General features: G+C 53.1%; 2 protein-coding genes across 2 annotated transcripts in view; one reads left to right on the top strand and one right to left on the bottom strand.

The window, feature by feature from the left end:
- Positions 1 to 4,104, top strand: part of NTN1 (netrin 1) — a 109,247-nt gene extending 105,143 nt beyond the window's left edge. Inside the window, exon 6 of the mRNA XM_014960114.1 lies at positions 3,690 to 4,104. Within this exon, the coding sequence (XP_014815600.1) occupies positions 3,690 to 4,018 (329 nt within the window). The 3' untranslated portion in view covers positions 4,019 to 4,104. The remainder of the gene's footprint in view (positions 1 to 3,689) is intronic.
- Positions 4,105 to 10,851: 6,747 nt separating this feature from the next.
- STX8 (syntaxin 8) overlaps positions 10,852 to 17,264 on the bottom strand; it is a gene marked incomplete at its 5' end in the record, with an annotated part of 118,049 nt that continues 111,636 nt past the window's right edge. Inside the window, one exon of the mRNA XM_014960120.1 lies at positions 10,852 to 11,836. Within this exon, the coding sequence (XP_014815606.1) occupies positions 11,769 to 11,836 (68 nt within the window). The remainder of the gene's footprint in view (positions 11,837 to 17,264) is intronic.

The following is a 17,264-nucleotide window of genomic DNA, read 5'->3' as shown; positions in this document are numbered from 1 at the left end:
CAGGGTGGCACTGCCCAGCACCCTGCAGATGCAGGAGGGGACCAGGGACCCCCCCCGTCCCCTCCCGCAGCCCAGGGACCACTCGGCCACCTTTTCCTTAAAAAGATGTATAATGTGCGGACACACTTGAATGCATCACCTGGGCTGGTGTGACTTGTAAGGCACCGTCCAGGCAGGATTTGTGGTTCAGGAGCTTTGGTGCCAGGTGGGATGGAGTTGAGGGGGCAGCCCTGTGGGCTCCCTGGGGCTGAGCACCCTCCTCTTGCCCGTGGAGCCCCCCGTCCCCCAGCTCTCCCTGCCCCTTTCCTTGACTGAGGGGATGGGGGAGCAGAGCAGGATGCAGAATAGTGAACCTGGAGGAAGATCCTGGGTGCTGGGGCACTGCAACCAGCCCCAGGTTACTGAGGAGGGGGCACAAGCCACAGGCAGCCCCAGGGCATCACCACACTCAGGACCTGGACCAGGAGCCATCCTGGCTGGGAACTGGTGTCACCGGCCTCAGCTGGAGCCATGAAAGCTGTGGCTTGTTTGGTTTTGTTCTCCCCGCTCTGGGTCACCATCTGCTCCAGGGGACCACAGCCAGGAGAGCATCGTCTCCACCACCTGCTTGAAAAACCACCATCCCCCTCCGCCCCTTACCATCACCTCCTTTCTTCTGGTTGCCCCATGGACACTTTCAGGGACGTTTTTCCATGGCTGCAGTGACAGGGACGGTCCCCAGCGTGGCTCAGCCCCTGTGCAGGGGGTCAGTGGGTGCATCAGCAAAGTGGGAGCAGTTCCCCAGGGCACAGGCAAAGCCGAGCTTTGCCCAAGGAAATGGTGGGTGAAGGACAACCCCAAGCACCAATGCCAGCCCCCCCCAAAACCCATGAAAGTTTTGAACAGAAACCTTCTCTTTCATGAGAAACAAGTGCCTTCATCCCCAGGGATTCACCCAGGAAAGCCGGTTTAGGTGCTTCCAAAACTTCCTCCTGGTACCCCCCTGCATCTCCCCACACCTTGTATCCCTTGAGAGATGCTGGAGATCCCACCACCAAATTACCCGGACAAATCATGGCCAAACTTGGGCTCTGAAGCCAGACTCGGGGGAAACCATGCATCCTGGATGCAAAGTTATGGGCAGAAAAACTTGCTGTCAGTGGAGGCAGCTGCAGCCGTGCCAGCCGAGCCTTCCCTGAAGCTTTCACTCCTTCCACTTCATTAATAAAAGGGGAAAAAAATGAGAGACGGGGGCCTTGACTTCAAAAAAATCCAGACTGTGTGTTTTAGAGCGGAGTTTCCTGTAGCCACCTCTCTCCGGTTCCTTTTCATTCATTTTCTCCATTTTGTCAGTGTGGACCCAGGCAGGTCAAAGGTTTAAGCTTTTTTGGAAAGATTTGTTTCCAAAAAAATAATAAAAAAAAATTGGCTGATCTTCACATTTTGTTACCTTCGCACCAGACTGGGAAATACACAGTCAGAGCTTAGGCTTGTGTTTTTTCTTCTTTTTTTCTTTAATTTTTTATTTAATGAAAGCATCTGGTGTCCATGTAATGCTCTGAAAAAAAAAAAAAATCACCACCCCACCATATATCTTGCAACGTGTTAAAAAACCTTGCAGGGCTGCAGCATAGCCTGAAATCAGTCTGCACATTGTGGTTTTAATGTGAGGGTGATGCTCCTCCACCGCTGATCCAGGGGGTAAATTTAGGTTGTTATGAGGCAAATGGGAGAGTTTTGGCTGGTTTGGTTTTGGTTTTTTGGTTTTTTTTTTTTTTTTTTTTGAGGTTTCTACCCCCTTTGGTGATTTATGCAATCGAGATTGGCCCCACTGGGCACCAGCCAGATGGTTGGGACAGGCAAGTGGACGGGCAGGGAGTTAGAGCTCCCAGGGCACGGAGGGAAGTTGGGGAAAAAAAATGGGAAAAGTTTAAAATTTTGGTCAAAAAAGCAACTTTGTGGTTGGACTGTGCCAGCCCACAGCCTGCATGGAGCCGCCGGCTCTCCGGGCCAGGGCTGGCAGCACCACCCGGGTTTTTCTCTCTGTCTCTGCTGGTGGGGACTCCTCTCGTCCCACAGTCAGCAAACAAACCCAGGAGGGCTGGGTAGTCACCTCCCGGTGAAGATATTTTCCTGGAAGCTCATTTTTTTTAGTGAGGAGGAATGTGTTCAGCCTCCCTGGGGGATGTGATCCTGGCCGAGTGCTGCCTCCATCTCTGTGCTGTGATGGACCACTGTCAGGAAGAAGCTCACCAGAGCAGCAGGAGCTGCTCAGTTGAGTCTACCAGATCCAGAGGTCAGGCTGGATGCTGCTGTTAACCTCTCCTTATGTTCCTTGAGCCATACCCTCAGTCTTTCACCTGTAATTTTTACCAGCAGTGTCTTTTTCCATGGCAAGCAATAAACAATCTTGGCCCAGGAACATCTCCTAGAAACATGTGAATAACAAACCTCCCCATTCCCAAATCCTGCCATGGGTTTGAACCCATTCAGTGTCCTTCTCCAAGACCAAGTTCTCATGGAGAGCTGCCTCCTTGCGCTGGCCCTGAGTAGATGTGCTGGAGGCTCCTACCAGGTCTTTCCTACATCCAGATGCCAAATGCTTGGAAATTTGGGCCAGTCCCAGTGTTCTGCTCCAGATTTTGGCTCATTTTCTCTTAAAATCTGGGCTGCCTTAGGGTCCTGGTGCAGATGCACTAAGTTGCCCAACCAGCAAGGAAGGAGATCGAATAGAGGGGCTGGAGGGATGACCCATGCAGAAACCCATCCTTTTGACCCTTGGGTCAAGAAGAAAGCTCATCCCTGGTCCTGTGGTGCAGCCTGGGGTTCTGGCACTGCCGATGGGGACAGACACCTCCCTACTGTGTCCTCTGCAACATTTGCCTTGTGCACAGAGCCCCTGCCCAGTGCTTGGGCCACCACCCGGAGTTGGAGGCAAAAGATGTCCCTGGGTTTGTTAATTTTCTCTGTGCTTCAAGGGAAAAGGCAGGGTCCACTGTACATGAATCCATCTGATTTTTAAAGATTTTTTTGGATCGCTTTAGGAGTTCTCAGGTGCTGGGTCAGATGTTGCTGCACCAACAGCCCTGGGGAATTGTTTATCTATTCTTGCTTCACACCCATGGTGTGGGAGATGATGCTCCTCCTGGGACACAGATGGAAGGCTGAGGCATCCTGTTCTCCACTACCATTCTGAGTGGCCCTGTGTCATTCTCAGGGCCACCAGCACAAGGAGTGCCATGGTTCATGGTGTACAGCTGCTCCCAGCCTCCCCTTCCCTCCTGGGGGCCCTTGGGACACCATAGTCCATGGGTCACCATGCCCATGCTTATTGGGGACCCAGAGGGCCATCTTGGTGGCAGCAGGGCTGGAGAGCACCTCCCAAGCCCATGGTAGTCTCAGTACCTTTGCTGAGACCCTTTGCCATCAGCACTGACCACTCTTGTCTGGGGTCATAGAATCATAGACTCGTCTAGGTTGGAAGAGATCCTTGGGATCATCAAGTCCCAAGGTCAGAAGTAGTTTTTGTGCAACCACCACCCATGGTTGCCATCCCCCAGCCTGGGCTTAGAGACAAAATTCCTTTTCCTCACGCAGCCCATTAGGTAAGACTTGAAATGAATTTTCTTCTCCCCAGCTCAAATTGTAACATCTTTTCCTCTCTTGCCTCGTGGGCTTGTTTTGTTGTTTTCTGGTGGTTTTTTTCCCAGCTGTCCAGATCCACATCCTGAAAGCGGAAAAAAATGCCGACTGGTGGAAGTTCACGGTGAACATCATCTCTGTCTACAAACAAGGGAGCAACCGGATACGGCGCGGAGACCAGACCCTGTGGATCCACTCCAAGGACATCGCCTGCAAGTGCCCCAAAATCAAACCCATGAAGAAGTATTTGCTGCTGGGCAACAACGAGGACTCTCCCGACCAGAGCGGCATCATTGCGGACAAAACCAGCCTGGTGATTCAGTGGCGGGATACGTGGGCTCGGCGGCTCAGGAAGTTCCAGCAGCGGGAGAAGAAGGGGAAGTGTAAGAAAGCCTAAAGGAGGAGAAGGCCACGGAGCGAGGGAGAGACTGACTGTGCATGCTGCTTTGTGTGGAGCTGGGGCGGGCAGGGACCAGCGACGGGGACGGCGGGAGGAAGGTCGGGCTGGGGAGGGGTGGGGTGGGAGGGGGACACAGGAGGGACAGCAGCCAGGGCTGTGGGGCTGGTGGGTTTGGACCTGGTATTCCGGGAAAAAAGAAAAAAAAACCACAAACACAACAACACAAAACACAACATGACACACTCACAAAAATGGCACATGAGGATACAAAACAAGAGGAGGGTGGGTGCGGGGATGTGGCAGCCAGTGCTTCATCCCTCCCCTCCCCGCCCCCAGCTTCGTTCTGCCCCATTGGCTGAAGAAATCAGAGACACCAAACGGCCTTCCAGCTGCCAACATCTGCTGCTCCCAAAGCACGGCACGGGAATGCTGCACCTGTACAAAACTAATCAACGGCAACGCTGGAAATTAACTCCCCATCCCCAAAAATACGTACTCTCAGCTTAGGTTGAACGGGCCAGTTATCGTAGAGGAAACTAAACAGAGATTTTTTTGTTGAGGACACAGATCCGAGGATTGACTAATGGGTTGTTTGAGGACTCTTTGGTATCTGACAGTCATAACCATCGGCCGAGGTCTCCAGCTGCAGCGACGCTCCCGGCCCAGGTTGGGCACAACGAAGAGGAGACCACGTTGGTGGGAGGCTTCCATGTGGACATGGCTTGGGGAGCGACTCCTTGCTCTGGCCCCCACACCCCAAGCAGCACTGCCTCCCCCCTCACACTGAAGGTGTGTGAGCCCAGGGGGTGCCCTGGCCCCCTCCCAGCCACCGATTCCCAGTCATGGAGTTAGTATCAAGGATCCCCAGAGAAGCACCCAGACTTTGCAAAAAAACTAAGCTGACATCCAGTTCCCATAGGTGCCCTGGAAGATCTTGCCCATCACAGTCCCTGATTCTCCACCGCAGCCACCCCTGAGACCTCTTTCAAGGGCTTGCTCCTCTCTGCTGCTCTCAGAAGGCTGATGACCCCTCAGGTGACAGAAAATCCACGCCAAGGACAGCGAGATCCTGGCTAGCCATTGGTTTCACTCCCAAACTCATCCAGTTCCCCTGACCCCATCTTGGCTCTGTCCTCGCTCTGTCTGGAGCAGCAGCTCCCCAACACCTCTGCATGAAGTGGCCGTCTCCTTTGGGAAGCAAAGGAGGTGGGACAGAGGGGTGGGACTGTCCCCATGGGCAGAGGGACAAGTGCAGAGCTCAAGGCTTGGCCAAGTTAGGGCCAACATGGGGCAGAGCCTGCCCCAGGGGAAGGGGTTTCATCATGGACTGGATGAGCAAGGTGTGACCTACCTGGAGCTCCCCAACTTGCTCTGCTCCTTCTAATGGGGGTGAAAACCAGAAAATCTAAATTTCCCGATCTCTAATTGCCAACGAACTAAGGGAGGCAGCAGCTGCCTCACCTCCTTCTCCCACCCCATGCCCAGCCCCAGGGCTGGAGCATCTTTCCCAGGGGCACTCTCCGGGCAGGACTGGCTGTTGTTTGTCCCCACGCCAGGCTGTTCCCCTGTCACACCGTCCCACCAGGAAGGGGGATGTCTGAGTTCCCCCGACCGATGGAGCCGGGGGGCAGGCAGGGAGGGCAGGACGGGTACCTGGAGGAGAAGCAAACATTAGTCGTTACGAAAAGTAAAACCTCCCTGATATTTTTCCTTTTAGGAAACTTGGAAACATCTCTTTTATGACATTTTCCAGTGGTTTTTGCCTTGTTTTATAGCAATTGACAATATTTATATAATGACATAAACCGCCATAAAGCGAGGCAGCCGTGTAAATAGGTGTAAAGGGGAGGGCTCCCAGGGAAGCAGCGGCCAGGGCCAGGCTGTGGGAGACACCACCCGGGGGGATGGGTTCTGCTGAGCCTCCCCCAGCCAGCACAAAGCCCCTCCGAAATTATTTGGGGCATGAGGAGAGAAATCCCACCCTGGACACCGAGGAATCCCCCCCCACTCCCCCAAATCTGTGCTTTCTCCCCTTCCCCAGAGCAGACTTCAGAGCTCAAGGAGAGCCGACGTTCTGCAGTCAAGGGAACTCAAGCCACCAAGTTCTGAAGGCTAAAATCTGAGCTCAAGTGTCTAAAAGGAGGCTTAAAGCCCCAAAGCGGGGCTGGGATGCTCTTCTGTAGCACCAACTGATGCCAGGGACACCCCACACCACCTGAGACAGCTTGTCCCACATTAGCCAGGATCCCTTTGAACCACGGGATACCTTCAGCTGGACTAAAAGCAACCAGATCCAACCCAAACCCAGTTCTCCACTTGGAGAGCAGGAAGGCAAGGCCAGAGGATGTGGGGACTTGGGGACTGGCCACCAAGCAAGCCTGGAAACCCAACACCTACTCCCATTTTCCAGCTTTGGCAAGCACAGCACAGCCTTGACATCCCCCCAAACCCACCCAGAGAGAAGCCCCAGCCCCTTCCCTGATCCCACCGGTTTGGGAAGAAGAAAGACCATCCCACCCCATCCCATCCCACAGATGGACCCCTCCAGGCACTGATCCAACCCAGGAAATCAGAAGGAAAGGGAGTTTGCAGAAGATGGGAAACAACTCGGAGCCTGCCAGAGCGATAAGATCCCCGTCCCACCCAAACCCTGTCCCACCTGGACCCCGTTCCACCAAGACCCTGTCCCGTGATCCGTGTTGGGGTTTTGCACTTTTCCAACCAGACTGAGAGAAGCCCCTTCATTCCGTCTGCGGTCCCCCAGTGCTCCTCACGCACTCCCAGTAGCCTTGACCTGCAGGAGCTGCTGGTGTTACTGGTACCCAGCCCTCCTCCCCTGGGGAAGGCAGAACAGCCCCAGTTTTGGGGTGTCGGGAGGGATGCAACTCTTCCCTGCAGCCACTCCAGGACATCTCCTTCAGGGGGGGACACCTCTGTCCCATCACCCAAAGAGGGACAAGATGTCACTAGTCAACACCAGCGGCCAGGGTTGGGGGGCAGCTCTATGGGGGTACCCGACCCCATCCCAACCAGCGAGGAACCCCAGCACCCACCCACGGCCCCGGGGGGCAGGAGGGAGGTCCTGGAGGGGCAGGGGGGGGACAGCAGGGGTGGCCGGGGAAGGGGCTGCGGTGCCTTCAGTGCGGCCTTGGGGAGCAGCTGAGATGCCAAAACAATCATCACTCCATGGTAGTGCCCTAAAAAAACAAAAAAAATCGTTTCGTCTCGTTTCTGTTCGTTTGGTCGTGTCCGTGCCCTCTCCCCGCACACCCCCCTCCTCGCCCCGCACAAACCTGTGTTCCTTTGGGGTTGGTTTGTTCTTTTTTATTTTTTTTTTATTTTTTTTTAATTTTTTTGATCATTTCTGTTAATATCTTGAACTGTAAATGTTGTTTAGTTATGACCATTGCATACTGCTTTGGGCAATGTTTCTTTACAATGCATACTAATATATTATGGTTATTATATATGAATATATTTAATGACACGTGAAAAAGTTGTGGATTTTCTTATTGTTTTTCCAAGTTGTTTCTTGTTTATTTTCTTTTTTTGTTGTTGTTGTTGTCGTTGGGTTTTTTTCCTCTTTGTTTGGTTGGTTGGTTAGATTGGCTGTAATTGAACCCGAAGGAGCTTGTAACTGTTCAGCACCAACTCGGTAGAACTAAAGTCAGAAACCAGTTGAATAAACTCTTGTAAACTGTAAATATCTCCAAGGATCTCTGCTTCCTCCCAGCTCATGGTGAGCCCGAGGGATGGGGACATGGGCAGGGGGGTGACGGTGTCCCCTCCGCCTCCCTGGGTCTCTGCCAACGTCCCCTTGGTGGGGTTTGAGGTGGTCCACAGCTATTTGGGACCATCAGTCCCAGCCGTGTGTCCCACCAGCAGCACTCCCTGCCAGCGGCCACAAACCCCTGGGGACAGTAGGGTCACTGTGGGTGGGATGGGGGGTCCCCCCAGCACCTCTGGGGTCTCTGGACCAGGGTACATCCCAACGGGCCCCCATCCTTCTTTGGATGCCAGAGAAGACCATCCCCTGCAGTGGGGCAGAGCCTGGGCACACTGAAACCTGTGGGACCCTGCACAGAGGGGGGGACAGTCGTGGGGAGTGGGGACAGCCAGAGCCTGGGGTCAGGGGACCTGCCAACCCCATGCTGGACCACTTTTGTGCCCCCAGACACAGGCTGCTTGCCAGCCCATCCCCCTCTGCCCGTCTGCTGCGAGGGTCCGGGCTCCATCACCCACCTCCCACGGGACACCAGAGGTGCCAGATGCCACCAAAGGAGCTGGCACTTGAGACTGGGAAGGGGCTGGGGGCACAGGCAAGCCGGAAAGCTGGAGAAAAACACTTCCAGAGAGAAAAATACAGGCAAAAGGTCCCGCAAAGCGCCAAGGGGTCAGCCCGCCTGACCCACACCCTCAGCGTCGGGGGTAATTTATGAATTCCAAAACATCTCGGAGGTCAGAAATCTCAGATCTTTATTGCGGAGACAAATGGGTCACAAGTGCCACCACCTCTGCTCCGGGGCTGTCGCCTGTGGCTCCGCAGAGGAGCAAATGGGTTTCCCAGATCCTCTGTGTCCGCTGCCTCCTGGCAGGCGGCTGGTTGTCCAAGGGAGATGGGGTGGCTCCAAAAAGAGGGGAAAGAGCCTGTTCCTGCTGAGAGCCGGACCCGGAGCGTGTGGTCCCATCAGGAGAGCAGCCGGGCACCAACTTCCCACCCAACCTCCAGAAATAAGGGTGTGTGAAAATGCCCAGCAGCCTTTCACCATCATCTTCATCCTCACAGGAGGTAGGGCCTTATCGAGGGCACTCGGACACGGCAGCACCTCCAACGCGCTCCACAGCTTCCCCAGCACCTGTAGTTCTGAGGAAGTAACATCTGGAACCAGGTAAACTCCTGAGCATGTCCTCCAGGAGAGAACTGAAGGAGGTGCATAGGAAGGTGTTAGGGGCCTGGAGCAGCTCTCTGCTGAGGAAAGGCTGAGGAACTTGGGGCTTTTTAGTCTGGAGAAGAAAAGGCTGAGGGCGGATCTGAGCAACTCCTAGAAATACTTACAGGTTGGGTGTCAGGAGGATGGGGCCAGGCTTCTTTCAGTGGTGCCCAGGGACAGGACAAGAGGGAACGGGCACAAACTTGAACATAAGAAGTTCCATCTAAACACGAGGAGGAACTTCTTTCCTGTGCGGGTGGCAGAGCCCTGGCAGAGGCTGCCCAGGGAGGCGGTGGAGTCTCCTTCTCTGGAGACATTCAAACCCCACCTGGACACGTTCCTGTGGGACCTGCTCTGGGTGGACCTGCTCTGGTAGGGGGTTGGACTGGATGGTCTCCAGAGGTCCCTTCTGACCCCATATCAGTCTGGGATTCTATGATTCTGTGAAGGGGAAGCCCGGGATGTATCTCTGGGCCCATTCCAGGGCACTGGGGAAGACCTTTGCCTGAAGAAGCCACCACAGGTCGGAGACTCCAGCACAGATTGAGCATCCTCTGCCCCACGCCTGGAACTTGGCACAGGAATGTCCAGCAGCACGGTCCCCATGCCAGGCCCTGGCACTCCACCCTGCCTGCCGAGAGCCAAAACCTGATATTTCAACCTTCCTTTTTCTTTGGTGGGGCAGGGAGACAGAAAAGCTGTCCACAAGGCAGCAGAGCACTGCCAAAACCACTTCTTTTTAATAAAACTCCTCACCCATGTGACACATTAAATGTTACCTAAAGGGCAAGTCTGAGAACCCCTTTGTCAGACACTTCAGCCCAGCAAAAGCCTCGCGTTTCCACCTTTCCTGGGCGCTGACAGAAAAAATGTGTTTGAGGACTCAACAGGTCAGAAAACATCTTTTTAAAGCCTCTGTCAGGACAAAGTCACTCTGTCACGTTGATCGGGATGAATTACGCACCCATCCCACGCGTCCTGGGAATTCAAACAGAACTTTAATTCCCTCCATTTTAATTAGAAAGCCGAGTCCGTGGTCTCATCTCAAGACACCACGTTTTATTTTCCTGCTGTCCTCCCCACAGATCCGTGGGGCTGCGCTGGGGCTGTGGGTGAAATCTGGCCACAGGGCTGGGGCAGGGGCTGCTGCTGGGAAACAGCTCCAGGGGAATTCCCAGCGCTGGTCCCTCTGCCCAGGAGCTGCAGGAACACGTGGGTTTTGAACACGTCTGTAGTCACCTGTGTATGTTCCACTGAATCACAGAACGGTTCAGGTTGGAAGGGATCTTAAAGCCCACCTCCCACCACACCAGGTTGCTCCAAGCCCCCTCCAACCTGCCCTTGAACCCCTCCAGGGATGGGGCAGCCACAGCTTCTCTGGGCAACCTGGGCCAGGCTCTCACCACCCTCACACCAAAGAAGTTCTTCCCCACATCCCACCTGTTGTGTGACTCTGTGGTTCTCTCACTTGAGCCCTCGGATCTACACCAAACCCTTAACGAAGGGGCCAGTGCGCGAGTCCCAACCGAGAGATGGGGGAACTAAACCCAGGAGAACCAAACGGCTTCGTGTCACTCAAGAGGGGACACAGCACCAGGACACCCTGGTTTCCCACCTCCCAGGCCACCGCCCCAGCTGCAGGGCAGGGAGCAGGAGAGGAGTGCCAAGAGCCAGCTGAGAGCTGTGAAAGGAGACACTCCACCGCCGCAGGTGAGGACCAGCACAGGGCTGGCCAAGTCTTACGGATCCCTCAGGAAATGTATGTCATGATACAGACAGAGTCTGGCAGGAATTGCTCTTTTCCTTCTCCAAATCAGCTCTTAGGAAATGGAAGTGTTGGAGAAACCGTTCCCACACGACACGAGATGATCGGAAACAACAAAAACCCAGGCAGAGAAATTGTATAGAAACGGATCAGCTTTTATTCAATATTTATTGCTTGCTCTGTCAATTCTGAAATCAAACCGGCACATGTAACAAAATAATTATTTTCTTGGCCCGAAGCAAACACTCAGTACTTCTTTTTTGTTAGTTTTCACATAGGTAATCCTTCCTTTCCGTTTTAACAGCGTGTGAAAAGTTATAAAAGAAAGAGGCAGAGCCCGATGGCCGAGATTAGTACATGAGTAACACCAGGGCATCTCCTGCGCTCGGCCCGGGAGAGCCTGGGGACAAAACCCCTTCCTCGGGAGCACAGGCTGGGCAGGGCTTCCCCTTCCCCAGCACCTGGATGGAGTCCTGCTGCTATTGATGTTTCTGTCCCTGGAGATCAACCCCAATAAACGGGACTGACTGACTCACCCACGGGGGTCCTGCCGCCTCGCAGGGCTCCCTGGGGTCCTCTCATTTCCCATCCAGACGCAGTCATCCCCAAAAAAGCTATTCCTTGGAAAAAAACATAAGCACTTTCATTCCGCAGGAAGGTATCAGAAGGCAGACGGGCGCCATCGCTGTGCTCCCAAACCACACCTTTATTTTAGTATTTTAAAGCCCTCAGGAAGGCTGCCCGCTGGGCAGAAGCGGTGTTGGGCCAGGCAGGGAGCACCTCGAAGAACATCTATTTTACGGCCAGTGCAGCCTCCCGAGCGGCAAGTGAAGGGGGGAATAAAGTCCTTTTTCAGTTCCAACCCTTCAAATGAGGCAGAGCTCCTCAGCCGTGCAGCCAAGGACGGAGGGCTGGCTGTCAGACACGGCTTCATTCCGGGACTGTTGAGTTGATGCAGAACACAGAAGGTCTTCGCACAAAGTCGGTCTCTTGGGGAGAGGTCTCGGTGCTCAGGGGCCGAGCAGCAGCTCTGGTGGGCTCCATACCCACGTTAATGGGTCGGCCAGACAGCGACCACGGCAATGGCGATCAGCAGCAGCACGATCACCACCAGCATTCCTGCAAAAGAGGAAACGACCTTAAAGTTGCTGCTTTCATCTTTTACAATTAGGCTTTTGCAATTGAATCCTTCCTCCAAGTCCTGCTCCTCTTCCCAGCTGAGACTGAGCACAGGATGCTCTGGAGAGACCTTAGAGCCCCTTCCAGTCCCTCAAGGGGTTCCAGGAGAGATGGGGAGGGACTCTGGATCAGGGAGGGGAGCCATGGAACGAGGGGGAAGGGTTTGACACTGAAAGAGGGGAGATTGAGATGAGATGTGGGGAAGAACTTCTTTGCTGTGAGGGTGGTGAGAGCCTGGCCCAGGTTGGCCAGAGAAGCTGTGGCTGCCCCATCCCTGGAGGGGTTCAAGGCCAGGTTGGAGGGGGCTTGGAGCAACCTGGTGTGGTGGGAGGTGTCCCTGCCCAGGGCAGGGGGGTTGAAACTTAGTGACCTTTAAAGTCCCTTCCAACCTGAACCACTCTATGGTTTCTCCCCCGTGCTCGTCCCACACAAGCCCCTCACCAGTCCCCTGCATGTCAACGACCCCAAGAGTGACGTGAAGGCAAACCCACGTTGGTGGAGCAGTTCTTTCTCTTCCTGAGCCTGCAAATTAATTTTTCTTTAACAGCGCCTGCAGGGTATCTTCCTCCTTAAACATCTGCCTCACCAAGATTAGGGGATATGTTTAACTCATGGCAAGGCTGTTTAAGCTTTTCTAGAATCCCTCTCTACCATCCCACTGGGGAAAAGGATTATTCAGAAGGAAATCCAAATTGCATCAGGAAATTGTTTCCAATGCAAACTACTCCTGCTTTCAGACAAAACAATTTGCAGAACAAAGGCAGGGCTTTGGGGAATGTACCTGACTCGGGAAAATGAAAATCAAGCAGCATTAAGGAGAGTCTAACAGTGCTCTGCACCGGCTCCATGGACTCCATCCTGCCCCAAATCCCTACCCATTGCTGTGCAGAAGTAAATGACTAACACGATCTTACAAAACTTCACGACTACTTTTTAGCTCGGGCACACCACACTGCTCTGCAGAAGGATGGTGTTAAAAAAAAATAAGTTATGGATCATTTCGAAGACTGCTCCAGAAAAGCATCAAAGCAGATTTTCTCTCTCTCAGCTGAACGATAGCAATAAGGCTGTCAGACACCTCCTAGAGGAATCTAATTCTCCTTCATTTCCCCTTTCTTAGGGAGAACTCTGCCCTGGAAAGCAGGGGAGGGATTCTTGATCGGGGAGGGGAGCCACAGGATAAGGGGAAGGGTTTGACATGGAAAAGAGGGGAGATTGAGATGAGATGTGGGGAAGAACTTCTTTGGTGTGAGGGTGGTGAGAGCCTGGCCCAGGTTGCCCAGAGAAGCTGTGGCTGCCCCATCCCTGGAGGGGTTCAAGGCCAGGTTGGAGGGGGCTTGGAGCAACCTGGTGTGGTGGGAGGTGTCCCTGCCCAGGGCAGGGGGTGGCACTGGGTGGTCTCAAAGGTCCCTTCTAACTCTTACCGTTTTATGATTCTTTAGAGGAGAGGAAGAAATATTTTACTGATAACGGGCTGGATTGCTGTGATCCAGCCCATCACCTCCCAAAGCAGCCCCAACACGAGAACCCCTCATGCAGGCACTGCGGGCACTGACACTGCACACACAGCCAGCCCCTGTGTGTGCTGTGTAATTGTAATTAACAGGCTTTTGTTTCAGTTCAGTATCTGCCTGTGCTATCCCCCTGTCCAAGCTGTGGGAATACGTTAAGGCTCCGAGAGCGGAAAAAACGTCCCTTCATTTGGTCCGTGCACAGATGACTATTACTCAACCACTTACAATATTTACAAGTCCAGCTCATGGCAATTAAAAAAGGATGTATTAGAATAAACTCCTCTTTCCAAGCTGGAAAAGGATATTAGCCATCGCTTTTTGTAAATAGTGTCATGTTTTCTGTGCAGAAACTGTTTCCCTGCCAGGGTTCCAGGATTTTTTTCCGAGGAAATAGGAGTTGCCACCAACAGTATTTTGGTTTTTTTAATGCTGAGTTGAAACCATTTGTTATCTGAAGGGAGGCTGAGCGGTGCCTCACGGCACTGGGTCGAGCAGCTCTTGGATACTGAGCCTTTTCCTTGCAGAAACAACTCTCAGGGGAGAAGGTGGCAGCTCCATCCGTTCCAGCTGGGATGCCCAGGGTCTGGGCAGGACTTGGCACCACTGCAGGCTGTGGGGCCACGCTCTTTGGCCAGTGCTTTAGCTGAATGGTTCATATTTACTGCATCCTTTGGGGTAGGATGCTTTTGGGGTGGTTTTATTTAGAGGATGCTCAACTTCAGGCTACACCTGGATGAAACCGGTTATTAATCACATTAAACATAGAATAACGTGGTAAAAATGCATCTGGCTGGACCTGCTGCTCTCTTTGCACCCCCAGCAAACGCTGCTACAGCTGAGGACCGCTGTGTCCATACCCTGGGTCCGTGCCAGGTCTCCCAGTGCTCACCAGTGCCACCTCCATCCAGGTGAGGTCCTTCGGGCAGCATCCCAGGGGATGCTCCCAGTGCTGGGCTCCTGCAGAGCCGAGCCTGGCTCTGGACCCTCAGCTCAGGAGAGTGTCTGTCCAGCGTATTTGACCCAGGTGGATCTGGGACCATGCTGGTCAGCTTGCTCCTGACCCAGGTGGATCTGGGACCATGCTGGTCCCAGATCCATGCTGGTCCCCAATTCCTTGAATTGGAATTCACTGGAACGGGTGAGAGAGGGCTATCATTCGGTTTTCAGCCTCATTCAACCACTCAGCACCATCCAGCAACACAAACTATAGGATTCATCCATTGGGAACACGATCTATCCTTTCACTGTCTTTCTAGTCTCGTGCTTTTTGCATCTTAATATACATTTCGTAGCCTTCAACAGAGCCAGAAGCAAATAATTTGCTTAAATTGGGAGGAAATAAGATCTGATAAAGCCCCCACTAGCAGATTCTCTGTTACGCCTCACACTGGAGGGAAAAGTTTTAGAGGGTGCAAATCCTTAGCACAGTTTCAGTGTAACAGAGTTTATGGACTTCAGCAATTAAGAGACAACCAATATCAGTTGCTTGGAAAATACTCTATAGGTGTGAGTTAGTAAAGATACAAAGTGGAGTTAATGGGGCGTAATTATTCTTTGACAACTCCCAAGAAAAACTGCACATAAACCCAGAATTATTGCACAGCAGGAAGAGGGGAAGGTGGGGGACTAATAAAGAATTGCTAATGGGCAACAGCAGAACGAACAGGAAAACTTCAGAGGACGTTCAGGGCAACCAGAGAGGGGACAACAAACCCAAATAAACTTCATTTTATTCCTGGAAAGAGAGTGATATTAAAAAACCTGGAGCCACTTTGCTGTTTCCAAAAGCAGCGGTCAAGTGCTGGCTCCCCACGTGAGAGGCAGCGGAGCAGAGATGGCACGTGTGGGGGCAAGAGGAACCAGGGACCCCCCAGTATTAAAGGCTTATCTGATGCGTGCAATGAGCACAAAAAGAAGAGGCTGCCATAAATTGGCAATAGCAGACAAATTTCAAAGTGCCGCTTGGATGATAGAGACCAGATGTCGGGCACATTTCCCCTCCCCACCCCATCCTCCAGAGCAGGAGATTAGAGGGATCTGGAGCTTTGAAACCTGGGTGTTTCACAGAGTACAACACGCTTTCCCAACAAAACCCGTGGACAGGATCTGAGAGTAATTACGCATCCTGGATTCCCTGCCTGCTTTGCCTTTTTTTTTTTTTTTGCTCAAATCCTATGAAATATAAATATTCCCCTTGACCAGAACTCCTCCAAGAGATGTTCGGGAATAAAAGCCACTAACAAAGTAAACAGGAGCCAGAGAAGGAAAAAGAAAAGATTCCTGCACAAAAGAAAACAGCAACGGGAATACAAATTGAAACACATTTCTCAGGGAAAGGTGAGAAGTGCAAGGAGAAGCCGATGTGCAATTACAGAGCGATTAATTAAGGCAGGTTGGTAGAAAGTGCAATGCTCTTGAAGGTCCATCTGCTAAAGAGCCTGAGATGGTGTGGCTGCTCCTGGAGGAGCGGAGCAGGACCCATTCCCAGCACGGGCTGTGTCCCCGGACACGGGGCATCAGCAGGACACAGGGTGTCCCCACTGATCCAGGAGCACTGGGGCTCCCACGGGGCTCTGCTGGAATTTAATCTGCCTGCTGGGATCAGCTGCACCTCTGCTCCTCACCTCCAGCCCAAGGTGTTCATCCAGCAACAGGGTTCAAAGCTCCAAAGCCTTTTCCAAAATAAAGTTAAGATCAAATTTTCAGATATAAGATGGAAAGAAAAGGTTATAATGTATGTATTTTATCTCTAAGTTACGATGGCTGTTTAGTCTGTCTTCCCTGCTCTCCATCCAGCCGGGAGACCAGAGGATCTGGGGTTCACACCACACCCCATCTCCCTGGGGTCACCTGGGGCAGCCCTTCTCCAAGTCCCAAACCTATTCCCTCTCCCCAGGATTTATCAGCTTTGAGGGTCACTAGTTTGGGGTTCGTCACGAACACCCTTCCCACGTACCCAACTTACCCCAACACAAACAACTTCCCAGCTGGGGTTCACATGAAAATGTAGATAATTCCTCCAGGTCTGAGTCTGCCTGAAGGGGTTTGGGCAAATAGAAGATAATTTCCCACCCTGAGTTTGCACCTCAGTTCCCAGGGGTTAAAGATCTGTGTAAACACAGCGATGGCTGAGCACTGCATCCCTGTGTCCATCCATCCATCCATCCAGACAAAACCACCCCGGCCTGGTCGGGACCATGCAACTCGAGGGTGTAAGTTCTCCTGAGAGACAAGACCCCTCCTGAAGTCTGTGCCCTCTGGTGCAATGCCCGAGCTGTCCTCGGCAGTGACAAACACCACTCACACACACAAGTCCAGTAAATCAATTCATTTCCCTCTCTTCATCCCAACCTTTGCTGTCTTCCCATCGTGGAGACCTCAGACTTGACTTGGAGCCACATCACACTGGGCACCATGCAACCCTGGGGCACAGCACATCCCTGCCCTGGAAAGCATCCCTCTCCTCTCCAGCATCCCTTACCTCCTGGGCATCCCTCTCCTCTCAGGAATCCCTCTCCTCTCAGGCATCCCTCTCCTCCTGGGAATCCCTCTCCTCTCAGGAATCCCTCTCCTCCTGGGAATCCCTCTCCTCTTGGGAATCCCTCGCCTCCTGGGCATCCCTCTCCTCCTGGGAATCCCTCTCCTCTCGGGAATCCCTCTCCTCTCAGGCATCCCTCTCCTCCTGGGTATCCCTCTCCTCCTGGGCATCCGTCTCCTCCTGGGCATCCCTCTCCTCTCAGGAATCCCTCTCCTCCTGGACATCCCTCTCCCCTCGACACAGACCCCAGGCTACAGGCGCTGCCCGCACCGTACAGCCTAGGCTGCACTGCCGAAATCCTGGAGGTGCCTCAGAG

The sequence above is a fragment of the Calidris pugnax genome, unplaced genomic scaffold (assembly GCF_001431845.1).
Source record: "Calidris pugnax isolate Ruff unplaced genomic scaffold, ASM143184v1 scaffold463, whole genome shotgun sequence".
Taxonomy (NCBI): domain Eukaryota; kingdom Metazoa; phylum Chordata; class Aves; order Charadriiformes; family Scolopacidae; genus Calidris; species Calidris pugnax.
This window is presented reverse-complemented; position numbering and strand designations above follow the sequence as displayed.